The sequence below is a fragment of the Dreissena polymorpha genome, chromosome 5 (assembly GCF_020536995.1).
Source record: "Dreissena polymorpha isolate Duluth1 chromosome 5, UMN_Dpol_1.0, whole genome shotgun sequence".
Taxonomy (NCBI): domain Eukaryota; kingdom Metazoa; phylum Mollusca; class Bivalvia; order Myida; family Dreissenidae; genus Dreissena; species Dreissena polymorpha.
Genome location: NC_068359.1, coordinates 16,801,873 through 16,819,597, shown reverse-complemented (window position 1 = coordinate 16,819,597; position 17,725 = coordinate 16,801,873). Strand labels below are relative to the sequence as shown.

General features: G+C 34.0%; 1 protein-coding gene across 1 annotated transcript; it reads right to left on the bottom strand.

Annotated features, from left to right (window-relative positions):
- Positions 1-45: 45 nt before the first annotated feature.
- On the bottom strand, positions 46-13,372 carry LOC127831069 (uncharacterized). The gene is made up of 6 exons (XM_052356056.1): positions 13,335-13,372; positions 1,720-1,876; positions 1,285-1,448; positions 940-1,075; positions 497-658; positions 46-311 (listed from the first exon to the last, which is right to left on the bottom strand). Exons 1-6 carry the CDS (start codon positions 13,370-13,372, stop codon positions 123-125), a joined length of 846 nt encoding a protein of 281 aa, XP_052212016.1. The 3' UTR covers positions 46-122.
- Positions 13,373-17,725: the final 4,353 nt, after the last annotated feature.

Sequence of the window (17,725 nt, the reverse complement as noted above, 5' to 3'; positions counted from 1 at the left end):
AGTTTGTGTCCACCTGTTGTTATTATAATGAGAATATGCATGTGGTAACCATTATTTTTTGTATATTAGAAATAAATACAATGTTTGTATATTATACGTATATTGAAAATGAGCAATTCATCTCATAAATTTACCTCAAAGTCAAGTGATGATGGATCTGTTGGCCGATGCTTTTCTCGGGCACGGTTGAGGATCCTCGTCAATGTCTGCGGCTTGGGCAGGTTAAAATCTGTGGCCTCGAAAACTTTCATATGGTCATCAACCAATCTACGGGAGGCCGCGAACACATCAGCCACGGCCGCTGTCTTCAACTGAACAAGATTGCAACATACATATATTCTCTATTTTCTCAAAACATCGTAAATTTTATATATACAACTAAACAAGATATGATTAAATAACTTTTTACATCAATATATCAATAATTTATATTACGTTTCATTTTCTCTATTCTATCAAAACTTCGAACATATATAAACACGCCATTTTAACTTACATTACGTTTCAATTCCACTTTCTTTCGCATCGAAGGGTCAGCAGCGTGAGTGTGAGTCCCTTTCGCTTGAAATATGTCACCCTCTTGCGTGACCGACGCGGTACACATGAACGCTTTCCGTCGCACGCTGCATCGCCACACAGCTTGCTTCTTTGTCTGTTTCTGTAAGCGGGAAAATATAACGGTAACTGATATACAAATACTTAATTCATTACGTAAAATAGTTAAAAAAAAAAAAAAAGAAATACTTTTCGCACATGCCTTAAACCCCATTTTTACAGAGCGCGACTAAAATGAATAGATATAGTAGTTTTGCATATTAAAGCAGTTTGTTTAAAGTCACTATTTACGCATACACAGATACACAAATATTGTAGTTTTTAACATTGTTTAAATTTAATAATACGTATGGGTGTAAACGGCTTATGTAAAAACTTAATTACCTTAAACGTAAATGAATATCCATCGGAGGATACTAGCTTTGGTTTGCCTCTTTTGGTTCCTGCGCCTACAACGGTGTATTCTATGGTTTCGGGCTGAGTTAGTACACTGTCGGATACAGCTGGCTCTGGAAGATTACTGAAACGAACAGTTTAACATGGGCATAGCATTTATACTGTTAAGCATTTAACGTTTAATATTATTATAATATTAAGAATTTAACGTAAAACAGTTTTCTAATGTTAAGCATTTAACATATAACAGTAGTATCCACTGTTAAATAGAATAACTACTTTATATTGATTGCTCATAAGTTACACGATTATACCATTTTTAAGTTTACATACCGTTCGTCGATCACAACGGGCGGTTGCACTTCGGCTCTTGTCAAATCAAAAGGCTCGAACTCGGACGTTCGGGTGAGCGCTATGTCTTCTGACGCTGACACGTCGGACAATCCGAAATCGTGCGAAATGTCGAACCGTGGAAGCAAAGCAGGATCCTCGGATGCCTGAGCATACAACGAATAAACAACTTAAATGTATTAATGTCAAAAATAATGCCACTGTTTTATATTACTTCACTTACGATTTACGATTAACACAAAGAAAAATCATTTAGCACAGCATGATTAAGAGCTAGTCCGTTTAATAGATGATATCAAAATGATTAATAATACCAATGAAAAAAAACTATCTTTGAACTTGTTTATGCTTGTGAAACTGTAAAAACCTGAATATACTTCATATTTATAACAATAATATCGGAGAAGTAACTAGTACCTCAAGCATAGTCGACTGCGCGACATTTTCTAAGTTTAGGCTGGTGTTTAGGCTGATGTCAGGCGTTGCAGGGCGGTTGCGGCAGTCATTGCAGATGGAGGTATAAACAATATCCTCCCTCTTTGCACTAAAATATTCTGTCGCGGATACTGTATGCCTACAAAGTGTTTGCAAAATTCGTCATAAATTTACAACATAACCTAATTGATTAATAACTAACTTGACGATGTTCACACATCGTTAATGCATTAAACAGATGTTGTTTTCTTTAATTACTCCGACCCCGTCAATCATTATCGAATGAAGCAATTGTCTAGCACACTCGCACATATGCCCGGTTTTATGATCTTTATCAGGTTGTTATATACATGTGTGCTGTGTATTCGGGTTAACAGGTAACCAAAAATGTAGATTTAAGTTGATAAATTAGTAAACTTTGAACTGACAATGAACTGACGATAAAATAAATACAAAAATTGCAAATTCTATAACCATGACAATAAAATAAATTTAAAATTTTGCAAATTAGACCCATGTTTAGTCTTACTTAGGAAAATAATTTATTTGTCGATAATCTTAGCTGGTCAGTTGGCATTGGCACTTACCTGTATTGCATCATCATCTTAATGTTTTATATAATCAAAATTATTAAAAATATAAATATGGATGAGACTATAATAATAAAATCCATATCATAATTCATTAATTAATGCGACCCCGTCTTTCATTAGATTCTATCGAGTGAAGCCATTGAATAGCACCCGCATCTATGCTATAGTTTATATTTTATAACATTTTATAATGTTATACCGCACAATTCCTAAAATAAACCGTTTTACAATTTCATCAAATTGTAGACATATATGAAATACAAATATCAGATATTGATATTTCCTATGAATTTTTTTTTTAATTCTGTATCATCGGGTGCGTGGCGCATATTCATCTTGATTTACTCCGTGAAACACTTTGTTTCTAAAGACATACTTTTAAATACTTCTACTAAAACATGAAGCAATCCAACTTACATTATTGTATATTTAAGCGTTCATAAGCCATTACCGGTAGGAGATATTTCTTAAAACAATATCCTAAACAATTACATCAAATAAAAAAGGATAATAACTCATATAAAAGAACGTGCAGGGCGGTTGTTCTTGTGCAAGACACTGCTCATACACCTAATAAGTTTCATTTTGATATATTATATAGTTTATGATATAAAGCCCTAAAAGGCTTAGTGACAGACGGGCGGACTGACGGACTGACAGACTGACGGGCGAACGAACGTACAACGTAAATTCTTTATCCTTCCGAATTTGCAGCGGGGAATAATAAACATGCTCTCCGCTTAAAGCGTGAGATCTAGCCTTTTCAGTCGTTGTATATACGCACCCAGCTGTATGTAATATATCTTAAGTAAACACAAACTATTGATGTAACACACCCTGACTACGTCATCCTCTTAATGGATTAAGTACAGCAATTGAAACATTTAGAAATACAGTTTAACTTATTTTTAAATTCAGGTGAAGCCATACTGGAACGTTAACATGTGTCTTATTGCAAAAAGGGAGACGAGCACACGAACGAAAGTGTTAATTGAAACAAAATTAAATCAATTAAAACCCGTACAAAGCCGGCATTGATTGACGTCGACTTGTTTAAATCATTGTTGGGCGTTTGGGGTGGGCATTTTTTGTACCTTTTTAATTTTAATGAGCTACTACACAACATTCCGCGATGCAGAGGGTTTAAACCGCATACGAACTGATATAGTACCCTTGTGTCAAACTCGTCGCTTTGAGTTTAACAAAGGAATACAATAGAACGGAAATTAACTTAAGTAAAATTGTTTGTCGTTATGGTGGATTATTTGAAAATAAAACATTCGAACGAGTTTGTGTCTACGTACAGACAGTACAGATGGACATGCAGACGGCAGTCCGCAAAGGCAAATCAGGGACGACACTTTCCGCTTTGATAATATTTTTCGTTTAAAGAAAGTATCTTATAAGAAAAAAAACGAGTTAAGGCGGAAAGTTTCGTACCTAATACGCCTGTGCGGACTGCACATGCTAATCTGGGACAACACTTTACGCACATGCATTTAACCCCTTTTTCACAGAGCGCGGCTCATTTAAATGGTAAACGGAAGCAAAGCATGTCGTTCGATAAGTAGCAATGTTCCGTTTGTTACAGTGTTATGACTAAGAGTTGTCTGAGCTTCTCATGTCGACGATAGTTTTTACCCTAAAACAAGCTTGTTTGCATGTGCAATCTACAGCTTTCAAGTCGTACACTGCCTTTATAAATTATACTGTAAAACAGTGCCCTTTATATACAAGTTACACATGCTCATGAAAAATACATACTTGTTTTGTATGTTGATGAAATATATATTTACGATCTTCCTTACACATAAATTGTTTGACATTTTTTTGTACGTACATTGCATACGTGATAGCTTAAAACTGTAACATATAAATCATGTTACTTTGGATATTAAAAACTTTAAAACTGTAAACATATATCCTAATGTGTTAATTGAACTTCGATATGTACGACACTTTTTAATGGGTAATATTTTATTCGTGTAGTCATTTTCTGTCTTCATAAGTACAAAATAGTTTTTGACGGGCGTTTAATTTGGGATTTTGCGATCTTTTGCTTTTCTTTGACTTTTCCAAGGCGCTGACTCCAGCTTTCAACATTGTATGTTTTTAGCGTCATTATTGCATTAAGTTTCCAGTATTATATAGACACTTGATCATCTGTTATTTTATATAATACTAGCTGGATACAAGAGCTTCTTATGCTGGTTGCTTGACAAGACATTCGCACACTCGTTGTATCAGACCAAAACCAAATAAATGTTTGCACAGCTGAGGAAAGTTCTCCTATATGACAAACTGACACGCATGACATCTTATCGGCGTTGCTAACAACAAAGATGAAGTTTACTGGTTCATAATTGCCTCTCAGGTGAACTCGTGATAAACCTATACGAGTAGCTGTGTTTATAGTATTTATGTTCATGATTTCTTAAAGCCACACACCTTGAAATGAAATACATGGCATAGTAATTTTAAGTTTTAAGAAGAAACATATTTAAATATGCCAATAAGAATATATCTGGTGGTTACAAGGTAGAAATCCGTCTAGTTTGCGGTTTAAAACTTAAAAATAATCGCGTTTGTCGAAATGGTCTTATACGTCTATAAATCCTTTTTCGGTTTTAAAAGCCGTACCGTTTGAAAAATAATAAATTACTTGCTTACTAGGCTATAGATTTGATTTATCTATCTCCATTAGAATATATTTATATACGGAAAACATACATTTGTGATGGCGTTTGATTTAAATTCGAAGAAACCATTTAAACCGTCTGCTACGATGCCATTTTTGAAGTGATTTGGACTTATGGGAAGTGTATACGTTCCTAAACATTTAAAAAAAAACGATGAGGCTAAGGAGTATGTCTAAGGCTATTAACTTTGTGAACCTGATTTAAATGATGTCCTAAAATTTAAGAAGAAACAGCAAATATTGAGACAAAGTTATAAACTTTGGTTAGACTGGATATGAGGCTGCACACTTTGTCATGCTTCGTTTGTTTCAGGGCATCTCCCTGGCTCCTCTGTTCTTTAATTGTTCTTTTAAAGGCATTTATTTCGTTTTTGTGTTAAAAAAAATTAGACTTCCAATTTTTCTAGTTTTTTCTATATAATTCTAGAGAACTTTTCTTTAAAGACTAATTACTACTCAAAATCAACCAAAATTTTGTACAATATTTCTTTAAAAAAAAAGATAAACAATTAAAAATCATTGTTCCTTATGGCAATTGCCGAAAATTTGACGCCAGATGTGGTCTGGTCAAATAAATGTTTGTAGATAAAAATGCTCGTTTTTATTATTGTTTTGCATATTTAATTCCATTTTTATTTCCCGCAAAGATATCTATTATACGACGCATGAATACTAACATGGTACCATTTAAGTGTTCGTGTGTCGTATGAATAGATTTATTCGCGGGAAATTAAATTTGAATTAATTGTGTCACAAATACATTAAAACGAGCATTTTGTATCTACACAAATCTATGTAATCATACCACGTCCGGCATCGAGATTGTGGCTATTGTTATTATGAACACTGATTGTTTATGTGTGACATTTTTTTACGAAATACTTTACGAATGTGTCGTTTATTTTGAGCGTTATAGAGGCTTTAATTATTTCATGTTTTTCCTTGATTAAGAATTTTAACAGTGAAGCGTCATTGTTTTAGTTATCACACTCGGAATTTATTGTAGATCTCATTTTATTCTAACAGGCGTTTTCCGATTTATGTACGTAATAACTTAATGTTGTCTTTTTTTTTAATTGTTATCTCTTCGATTGTTTTACTATACTTTATGTTCTGCGTCTTTTTCTTAATCCATGTAGTTGTCGTTGCTTTCACTAGCAGATGATGAGTCAGTATTATTAAGTTCTATCAGGGATTTTTCGTTTTTAAATATTGTGACGACCTGGTCATGCGTGTCGAATTTCCTGCACATATTGGGTTATAAGCTGACAGGATACAAATTGTTTGTCAGAGTTTGTTTATTTTAGTTTATGATTGCCATGTAAATGATTTTAATATTACAATACCCCATCCGCGGAGGGGAGGGTCATTCTAGAACTATCATTTAATGTTCATTAAACACGATATATATTTACTTGTCCTTCTTGTAATGGTCCGTATAACAATAATCCCTCCATTTGAAACATATAATTTAGTCAGATAACTCGCATTGATGTTATTGCATGGATCTCAGTGTTCGGTTTTAAATTTTAACCGAACCTGGAAATGGGATACTCGTGTTTTATATTATATGTATAGTACTATTCTATGACATGACTGTTCATTTACTTTTAATCGAGTTATGATGGATTCATTTTGAGGTTCGGATTACCTTTCAATCTGATAAAAGCCCTTATGATTTACATTTAACATTTCAGACGGTGATCCGGATGTAATCATTTTCATTGTGCAGGTTTTGTTTTATGAAGTGCACTGCATTGTATGGGCAGGAAAGGCAAAGGGTCAGAAGCCTTACATGGTACAGTATCGGGTGTTATCGAGAAGTTTTTCTCCTGTAGGTGTTTCTTGATATTTTTTTCCGTAATTTATTATAAACAATAGGCTCAGTGTTAGTTTTGACACGCATTCAAATCGGTCTCATACAACAATTTGTGTTTTCGTTGATAGTTTCAAGAGGACGACCATTTACTTATAAGTTTTGATGTAAGTTATGTTTCAATGCGATGAATTCAAAATAAATGTTTTATGTTAAAAGGACCTTTTCACAGATTTTGGCACATACTTAAATGTGTGCTTAAATGTTTTGTATTGATAAATGTAAACATTGGATCTTAAAATATCCAGAAAAACAAATACAAGAATATAATTAAAGAAAGAAAGAAGTAACCCTCAACTGAGCTAGAACCACTTACACCCGAAGTAAAAGGCTTTGCTTAGACCACTCGGCCATCCGTGCTGATACAATGAGAGATGTATATTTTATTCTTTAAGCAGTCCACGTAGTATCACAAAATATAACCACAACAACAGAAATCTCCAAATTATCTAATCGTTTCGCGCTGCAACGCTTTATAATTTTCAGATTTTTAAATCGTCAAAAGATGCATACATTGGATATTTAAGAGCATGGTAAATGTTCAGTCTTAATGTTTCCTCACAAATATCATAACTATAACGAAAATTTGCTAATCTGAAACATGTTGTTTCATTTTGTCAATTTACCGAAACGTGAAAAGGCCACTTAAAATATTGAGTTGCATTCATGCCCCAGTATTTTCTAGGCAATCTCTTCTAGCAATAAAAATAAACGTTTATCAAATGTAAATAAGATTGTTTTTCTGTTTAATTTTTCTGGAGCTGAAATGTTCATATACTCAAAGAAGAATTGTAATGTGATCAAGCAAATTGTTACTTTTCTTAAAGCGGGTATATACGATTTTGTCAAATATTTATGAATTTATATAAACTGTGTAAAAAACTTATTATATATATATTTCAATATAAATTAAAATAAAAGTTAAGAAGAACATGTGTCGAAAAATGTAAAATAAGCCAGATATTTAATTCTGAAATTGAAAACGGCTGTACAGCCGAATTCGCCAGCATGTATACCATACATGTACGATGTGCATCTAAACTGAGTTTAACGGTTTATTTGAATTCCTGCAACGATATCTATTTATACGACACACGAACACTATCTCCGATCCTAATACAAAGACGAATGCTTCGGTTATTGTAGGAAAATATGTACGTCACTATCGGCTCGGGGCGCTAATTTGTCTTTGCTGCATTTTATGAAATTCGGCTTTAATGTATAATTTTTCTTGCCTATTTTGTGTTATTGTAACATATTTTATCAATATATTACAATTAAACACATATAAAAAAATCGTATATACCCGCTTTAAGTTCATTATATTAAATTTCGATCAATAAATGACGACGTGTAACACACGTGAGTGAGAATTGTATTCATTCAAATTAAGATAAGGAGATTGGCACAACTTTTTTGCTTATTCTATTTGAATCCTATAGGATATAGAAACATCAACACAATCAAATGAAGTACATATATATCACTTCTTCAAAAAGAGAACAACTTTTCGACACATCGGTATTTTTAATATGAAACTGTAGTACACAATGAAAAACATCATTAAATACATACCAACCTTTCCGCACCTTAAATCCTTTTGTCATGGATTACATCAAGTAATTTTTTACTCATGCTTTTGTCGCTGCAGAAAAAAAATGCAAATTATAAACGCAAATGTACAACATACACGCAGCGCATATGAATAGAATTGAGAAGTCACGATTTTTAGTTTTAACATTTATATTTGAGCGTCATTTCATCGCCAATTTTAGGCTTTGGAACACACTTTCTTATAGGGAATATTTTGAAGCAATTGTAGATGTAATCGAAGTCGGGATCGCTTGATTGCATTCATTTTCTGTATTCATATTTTGAAACTCGAATAATGTCTCGTAAACATAGCTTATCAATAAACTTGATTGGCATGTTCAACTAAATTTTATATCAAATTTTGACACATGCTTTCAAATGTCAGTTTATTCCCGTTTTGTGAAAGTATCTTTAACTATATAACTCGTATAATGAGGTCCCAATTATAAGAACGAAAACAATTGCCGTCTCAATCCCTGTGTTTGGAATTAACCGATATGACTTGCTTTTGTACATCCACTCATGCCCAAAGTCTTCATGGCACACTCTGATTACATTGTTTCCGTCGCTGTCTTTAAGTCGGCGAAATTTACCATTTCCGAGAGTTTTATTTACACTAGTCAAATATACTTGATATTGGTAATCTTCATATTCGTCGTCAAAAAGATCTATCTGATTGCAAAAGTATGACTTAGTAACGATGAGAGATTGGAACCGTCTTTTCATATCAGATAACAGAATCAATGTTTCAACCTCCAGAACGTCTTCCATTTCAAACTTGTACACGGAGATAAAAGTCCTGTATCCGTACTCACCTCTTATTGTGATGAAGTCATTGAATGAGGGTTTGAAGCGTATTGATATATTTCCATAATTGATCTGCCAGATATTGTCTAGAGCCTGCCGTATGGTTAGCAGCACCTGTGCAAGGGTCTTTCCTTCACTTTTTTTGTACAAACGTGCAACGAAATATTTTACACCAAATGAGGTGACATTGTTCACGACTTTGAAAAATTCAAGTTCCCATTCGTCCAGTCCATGTCCAGTTAGATCCCGTTCCGTTACATTATCTAATGAGCCCAAAATATCGTCAGAAATTCCGTTGTCAAATAATTCAAGTTTAATTACAACTGAAAATATAAATCCAACTAAAATGGAAGGTATGTCACATTTGTTGTTCCATCTTAGATGTCCTTCGGGGCACACTAATTTGCGACAGTCGCCCTGCAACATTTTTTGTTAAGCATTAGTATATAATATGCCGGATAAAATTCTTTAAATCTCAAATGAAATGAATTAGATATTTGTGTTATACTTATTTCATGGATCAAACGATTAAAACAGTATTTATACCAGCATTTTTTAAATGTTCGTTAGCGACATCTTTAAATCGTAACTATATCAAGCAATTGCTGTTGTGTTTTTTTTGCTTAATCTTGAGTTCATACTTTCAAAAAATACAGCTGTCCTCTCAAAACAAATATTATGATATAATAGACCATGATTAGAGAACATGACATATTAAGAATGTCTTAAATACAATAACCTTGTTAACAAAATAATGAGCATATTTCAAGCTTTTGATCAGTATAAATACTGGAATATGTACGAATATAATATGGATATACAACAGAAAACTTATCATCAGTTAAGTATACATATACTACCAGTTAAACAGTCATGTCAATATATATTTAGACATATGCAATACATGACTGAAACAAAATACATACAGACAAGTCTTATGTATGATCAAAAGTATATTCGTGACACTGTGTCAATAGTATTTATGAACCAGGTAGATGCTGCGAACATTAATCGCGCAAACAAAAAACAACTCCACCAATTTCGACTTAATCCTAGTTTTTGCTCTTCCTAGCCATATGTTTCTCCATGTCTATATACCTGCTTGATGCTCAAATTACCTAGTGCGAAAGCTTTTCCTCTTCAATACCATGCTGTCAGTTGCGTTTATTGCAATATAATAAACAGTATTATACGATTCTGATATAATATTGTAATGTGTCCGGACTGACCATTCATTAGATGCACATATTGTAATGTGTCCGGACTGACCATTCATTAGATGCACATATTGTAATGTGTCCGGACTGACCATTCATTAGATGCTAATATTGTAATGTGTCCGGACTGACCATTCATTAGATGCACATATTGTAATGTGTCCGGACTGACCATTCATTAGATGCACATATTGTAATGTGTCCGGACTGACCATTCATTAGATGCTAATATTGTAATGTGTCCGGACTGACCATTCATTAGATGCTAATATTGTAATGTGTCCGGACTGACCATTCATTAGATGCACATATTGTAATGTGTCCGGACTGACCATTCATTAGATGCACATATTGTAATGTGTCCGGACTGACCATTCATTAGATGCTAATATTGTAATGTGTCCGGACTGACCATTCATTAGATGCTAATATTGTAATGTGTCCGGACTGACCATTCATTAGATGCTAATATTGTAATGTGTCCGGACTGACCATTCATTAGATGCACATACAAAATGATGCTTAATGATATGATTTTGTAAGTGTGCATTACATTTTGCATGTAAAAGTTCTTCTTGCACGGATTCGCTTTTATCAAGTATGGCCAATGCACAGAGAAGGCATTCATAAAACTTTTCTTCAAGTAGTTCAACTAAGAATCAAATGTTGTTATATTGACAAAAATTGACACATTATTACTAAAAATTTTAGAACATTATATATACACGCATAATTTTGGAAATATAATTATAAAAAAATCTTTTATCTTACCGAAAATGCACGGTTATAAATAAGACCTTTATTTCCAATCCGTGTCAACTGCATGACTCAATCCATCTATTTTACAAAACAAATGCGTCAATATCGTAGTTTCATTTCTCCCAATATTTTGAAATGGTCTTATTTTCGAAAACTTTCATTTTATTGTCACCAGATATGTCATATAACAAAACTTCACTATTCGTCAATAATGCTGTTCATACCATTTCGATACAAATCAACAACGCACTGAAAACAAGTCGTAACCTGCTTATAAATGTTGAACAAAAAGGGGACAACTATGAAGGCAAAGGGTTGAACAACGGATGTGCTATTCACACATTACGTTTCTATCTTTGAATTCCATACATTTGTTTAAAGAAATGACACAATTAATATTATCATATCAAAAAAGCTATAAAATTAATACAGAGCTAGATCTTATAGGTTAAGGCTTTTAAACAAAAAGTTGTTGTTGTGTTTTGTTTTCAATTAAAGTAAAACAACATAATTGCCTATCATACATAAATTGACATGACGCCTTATCTATGATCGCTCCGCCCACTAGAATTGATCCACCAATCAGCGATCGATTAATCGGGCGCACTCGTTAGCAACGACCTGTCCGCCATTTTCTAGACAAGCTACATGTTTAGGTTCACTTTTATTCCAACGAGTTTCTTTTGTTTTCCTCTTAAAAAACGATTAAAAATGGTTAAACGGTGTCAATGGGGATTATGTAACTCGGACAATCGATATCCTGACAGATTAGTTGGTGACATTGAATTTATTTCGTTTCCAAAGCCGAAGATCCTAATCTCATTTTTAAACGAGTTTCGTTTATTTTGTTCGGATTAAAAAACGGAAATGAAATATGGCAAAAACGGTGTAAAAAGGGTTAATGCAACTCTGACATTTGGTATCCAGAAAGATAAGTTAGATGAATTAAATTTATACCATTTCCAACGCGGCAATGCGGTCTTGACAAGAGCGAGTGGAAGATTCAAGAATTACCGAGATCCCCTTTATAGACTATTAATTTATTTCAAAAACTTGAAATGTCATATAAGCAATAACTAAGCATTATTAAGTATGTATTATGTCACGTGTGCATGTAAAATAATTGAGAAGTTTGGTACCCAATTCGTGTAACTTTACGAAATCCCCGTTAAAAATCGCGTTTCTGTGTGTGTCAGAAACAAGTGAAACCCATTTCGTTATTATTTTAATAAAGACGTATCGATAAATGCTATTGTAAAAGAGTTATTATTGCTGATATTAGTTTACCAATAAATGCGGTAACTTCGGGGAAGTCGGTACCTGCGCGAGCGTCTGATATTGGTAGCCTTATTAATTTATAATAGCCTGATCGTATTCCATTTCGTACAACGCTAATTTTATATCAGACAATGTCCAAACTTACTGTGTTGGTTTTGCGCTTTAAATTATAGTCATTGATAAATGTCCCATAAGCAATGTTTAATATGATTAATATCACTTTTATACGCAATAACATGTGGGATTGAGGTACCCACCCGGCGTCAGAAATCGCGTAAAACTTCACCGAATTCCCAGTTATAAAGCGCTATTTCGTGTCAAATACACGGGTAGGGGGGAATGTTTCGGTAATAATTTTGTTAATAACACGGGTAAATACCGGTGAAGTGTTAATTTATTGCAAATACCACCATTACACGTAATAACGGGTTCGATTTCGGTAAGCGCGCAAGCGTTTGAGAGCGTGTTTAATGTACCGATTTACCCGTTATAAACAGCTGATGTTATCTTTAATCGTATATTTTTGCATTTGCAGAATAACTAAATGGCATCAACCCTTTTACAAGTGTAATATGGTGTTAAACATGTCCATAAAATCGCCCGGAATATCGCGTAAATCTATATGCAGTCTATAGGCAAAGAAGCCATTTTGGTGTTAGCTTGTCTAGGTTTTCTTCCCGCTGAGCCACGTGATTACGTGGGCGGAGCGATCACTGATAAGGCGTCATGTCAATTAGCAAAGAGGACAAATCAAATTGAAAATGTCTATCTTTTACCTTTCTGTCTCTGTGGCAAACAATATCGCCTGCGCCATCTTGTATCGCTGGATAATCAGCATCATATGATCCGAGAAGTAACATGAGATTTCCAGGAATTACGCGATTTTTATCATCGTAATTATTAGATGGACAGATGTCATTTATTGTGGCTGTTGCGTAAGGTTTGCTGCATAAATAACAATACACGTTTTTGAAAACGATGTTAGACTGGAAAGAAGAGTGGGCGAATGTTGCATTGAAATTATGACAGTGTGCTTTAAGTTTCAGAAATGTATCCATTTCCAATGAAGGATCTTGATACGTGCAGTCAGAAATAACTTTAAAATTGCAAAATTCTGATGACAAATCAATATCATTAGGTGCACGAAACATAAGAGTGCATAGACTTGTGTGTCCTAGAAATATTTTCTCAGTTTCATATGAAAATGAACTAAGACTCGGCTCTCCATCATCAAGAGGTGGACACATAACTTCTAATGTCCACGGAACGATGTGACTGTCGTTGTGACAGCGTGCACAAAACTGGTTATAATAAATAAAGCCCGTTTTGTAAGACAAGTGTGGAAAGAGATTACCCCACGCAGCAGCCTTAATGCTTCGACACGTATCATTGGCTCCGGGACATTTGTCTATCATATAATATCGCCCAAAAGGTATGTTGGGAACTTGGTTTATGTTGATAGGCGCAACACAAGAGCTCTCTCCCTTTTCTTCTATTCTGTAAAGATCGTCCTCGTAGAAACAGCAGTTTCTTCGGCGACCGCAGTTAGGATCGCATGAACATGATCGGCAACATGTTTCCTTGCCTGAGGATATGTTGATCGACCTCGCTTTTTCGCCGCAGAATGAACTGAACGGGCAAACTTCAGCAAGATTTCCGGGTAGGACGTATGATCCGGTTACCCCAAGGCAACATATGGTATGCAAAAAAGCTTGTAGTCGTTGTCGCGACATGCTTTTGGTCAGAATTCTGAAACAATAATGATTTTTAACATCTTGTAATTGCGCACAATGTAAAAGTATATGTCAAACAGTATAAAAACAATAAGTTAACGTGTTGAGGCAAATCTTGTTTAACATATTTTAATACGGTTCATTTGTGTTAGGTAGCTCAATACAATCATGAGGAATAATGAACATAAAAAATCCAGCAACAATATCACGAGAGAAACTTGTGCTATTATTAGGCACTATTATGCGAAATATGAATATTGATTTGCGAATAAAAAGCGGCTGAAACATCAAGTAAAAATCAATTTTGTTCCGAAAGAGTACTGACGCTATTGTCTGCTAAAAAGCCCAGATTTTCCTAAAACGAACATGTAAAAATGTAACAGCAACACACGTCAGTATATATGCGTTTTGTTAACTTAGTAACTTCGAATTCCTCGTAATTTCGATTTATTTGTTCAGTCTTTTTAACTTCTTGATTTCAGTCAAAGCGGTGTGCTGGAAATTAACTTGTTAAAAATATCGTTATTTTGAACCCAATCAACGCCTTTAATTTAAAGGTCTAAGTTTTATTTGATTATTAAACATATCGCGATATAATTATGTACAGAGTTGCTTTTATTAGCACAATTTGATCACCTATTGTAAACGTTTGTTTTATTAATTAAAGCGTTGTAAGATAGTGCGTAAACGATCATGCACTGTAAAGTGGCCGTCAGAGTATTCATATATTAAACTCTCATACATAAATGTTTTATGAAAAAGGGTAAACAAACGAGAAAACAAACACTTTGTAATGATTAATATCTCAAACCTCCATGCAATAATCACAAGTAGTGTCAAGCGAAGCTGAATAAACGCAAGGAAAACAACACAAAAATACGTGTCAAATGCACACCTATGAATAAAAATACGATTTCCGCATTAACCTATTTATGCCTTGCGCCTAGAAAAAAATGCCTTTGCAAACAGCGAAGACACTGATGAGACGCCGCATGATGCGGCGTCTCATCAGGGTCTGCGGCGTTTGCTTAAAGGAATTTCTATAAGAAATATTCTAAATATAGAAATAAATATACTCAACATCCCTAATTTTGGAAATAAATTGATCCAATTTAGAAGGATGTGAGAGTCCACTCTGCATAAATGGGTTAAAATTACCCAGGCAACGCATATGGGTTCATGCTGGTTAAAAGATCCTCCATACTTAAAACTTGACCAGGAGTGTTTATCTCGAAATATATATAAATATTGAATAATGGTTTATTATACAATTCATTGATAAAAGAAAGTAACTTTAATTTAAAGCTATGTCCACGGTTTCGATTACATCAATGCAAAATATGTAGCCCATTGGTTAACATTTCCTCTGTCATAACTAACGATAACAATCATAATAAACGTATTCAGTAGAGTTTATTTATGGAAAATTGGGTTAATCCTTTATAGAACGTTGCAATTCGTTGATTGTCTCATACTTAGATTAATGACCAGTTTAGTGAAGTGCACAATAAGCACTGTATCAAGGTTATAACGTAAACTTTGTGTAAAGTGTCATATTCTTCAAAAGTATAGGTATATTGTTCCACGTTAAGACGAGTAAGCATATTCATAATAAACAATAAGCTGAGCCTTGTTCTAAGAAAACTGGGCTTAATGCATGTGCGTAAAGTGTAATCCCAGATAAGTCTGTGCAGTCTGCACAGGCTAATCAGAGACAGCACTTTCCGCCTAAACTTGATTTTCGGTAATGAGGGACTTCCTTGAAACTGAAAAAAAACACAAAAGCAGAAAGCATTGTCCCTGATTACCCCGTGCAGACTGCACAGTCTAATCAGGGACGACACTTTACGCACATGCATTAAGCCCAGCTTTCTCAGAACGCGACTCAGTTGTATTATTTCCTGATAGTGATGTGATATGTATATTAAGTAACATGCATGACTCATGGTTACAATGATCAGTTGTATTAGTTTTATTTTAACTCCGAAAAATATACCTATAGAAAAGGAGTACATACGAGTTAATGCCCATGTTTGGAAAAATAATTTGAAATGTTTATTAGAATAGACGGACATATGGTCGCGCTGAAAATTCCCTTAAGTTTTGGCATGGAAGGCGTCTTAAAATAATCCAAGTAAAATATCAACTTATACGAGCAAATCATGGTATAATTACGTACATTAAAACAGTAGTAAAAAGAAAATTAAATTATTGTATTGTCGTTTACCTGTTCTGTCTGATTCCAACAAAGCCAAAATACGTTAATACGGTTGGTAAATAAAACTGGACTCTTTCACATTTGTAAGGGGGTTTTATATGTACATTTTCTTTACGTTGTTTACAAACGCAACGCATACATTGTCTAAAAAAAGAGATATACGGTTGTATAAAAATATCGCATTCCACCTGCGCCCGTAGTATTTATTATAAATTCTAGATGTATGTGCATATTTTTTAGTCGTTGAGAAACTAATGGCTGATTTTACCATGTGTTTTTGGTGTTTTAATGTGATATAAATGAAAATTTATTGATATTAATATGTATAAATCACAAAAAGAGTATATGTATGGCGTTATATACAATTCTCAGGACAATAACGCCGCAATTAATTATTTAACTAAATTAGCAAAACCAAACAAAATAACTCGGCATCATGTGCTGTGTGGTTAAATTATCTAAAAAGTGGTCGTTAAAAAGGATGTGTTGGTTCCACGGTTTTGCTTATCAGAACTAATTGCTACATGTCATTATATTTTTTTAATAAAGTTTGCTTCTTGTTTATAGTTCATTGTACGCGCTTTGCGAGAGGCTCTCGGAAGATCGCTTTATGCTGTAACATAATCGTTGGAAAACATACAAAAAATAAAACGATGTCCATTTAAGTTTTCATTGCGATTTGTTTTTGCTTATTTATTTCTGACACAACATTTTCAAATGTCGGTAAAGTAATCTGAATAACAAGCGTAACGGCCGGGTCCGCCCGTCGACAACAACAAAGTGTGTGCCTTCTATATCCGGCTGTGTGCGTGGTACTGACCTTCTCTACTGACAATCAATGTATTATTTGAGAATTAAACACCCTATGGTTACGTGTGCAATTTCCTACGGGAACGTGTGCAAAATCACGTGTCGAAATGTAATGACGTAATATGATGTATGCAACAGACGTATATGGACGTTAGTCCGCTATTTACATGAGTAGATTCAACAATCAATGGGCTGCAGGTTACCCGATACATGACTAATTAATTAAACGAGCACTGATTAATTACTTGATGCGTTTTCCTCGTCTAGTTTGACGTTAACATATGGTGTCCGTTTGTATACATGTTAAGGTAGACACGACATTGAACTTGTTGCAAAACAAACATAAATTACTTTCCTTAGTAAAATATATAGACCGAACGATCATTTGCAAACCACAAATACGTTT

What these genes read in the sequence shown, in the direction of transcription:
- LOC127831069 (XM_052356056.1), bottom strand. Translation starts at nt 13,372, where the DNA reads ATGGCGCAGGCGATATTGTTTGCCACAGAGACAGAAAG. An exon ending in CGCAGTCGACTATGCTTGAG is followed by an intron (nt 1,449 to 1,719) that starts GTACTAGTTACT and finishes TTGTATGCTCAG; the next exon opens with GCATCCGAGGATCCTGCTTT. An exon ending in AAGTGGAATTGAAACGTAAT is followed by an intron (nt 312 to 496) that starts GTAAGTTAAAAT and finishes AATCTTGTTCAG; the next exon opens with TTGAAGACAGCGGCCGTGGC.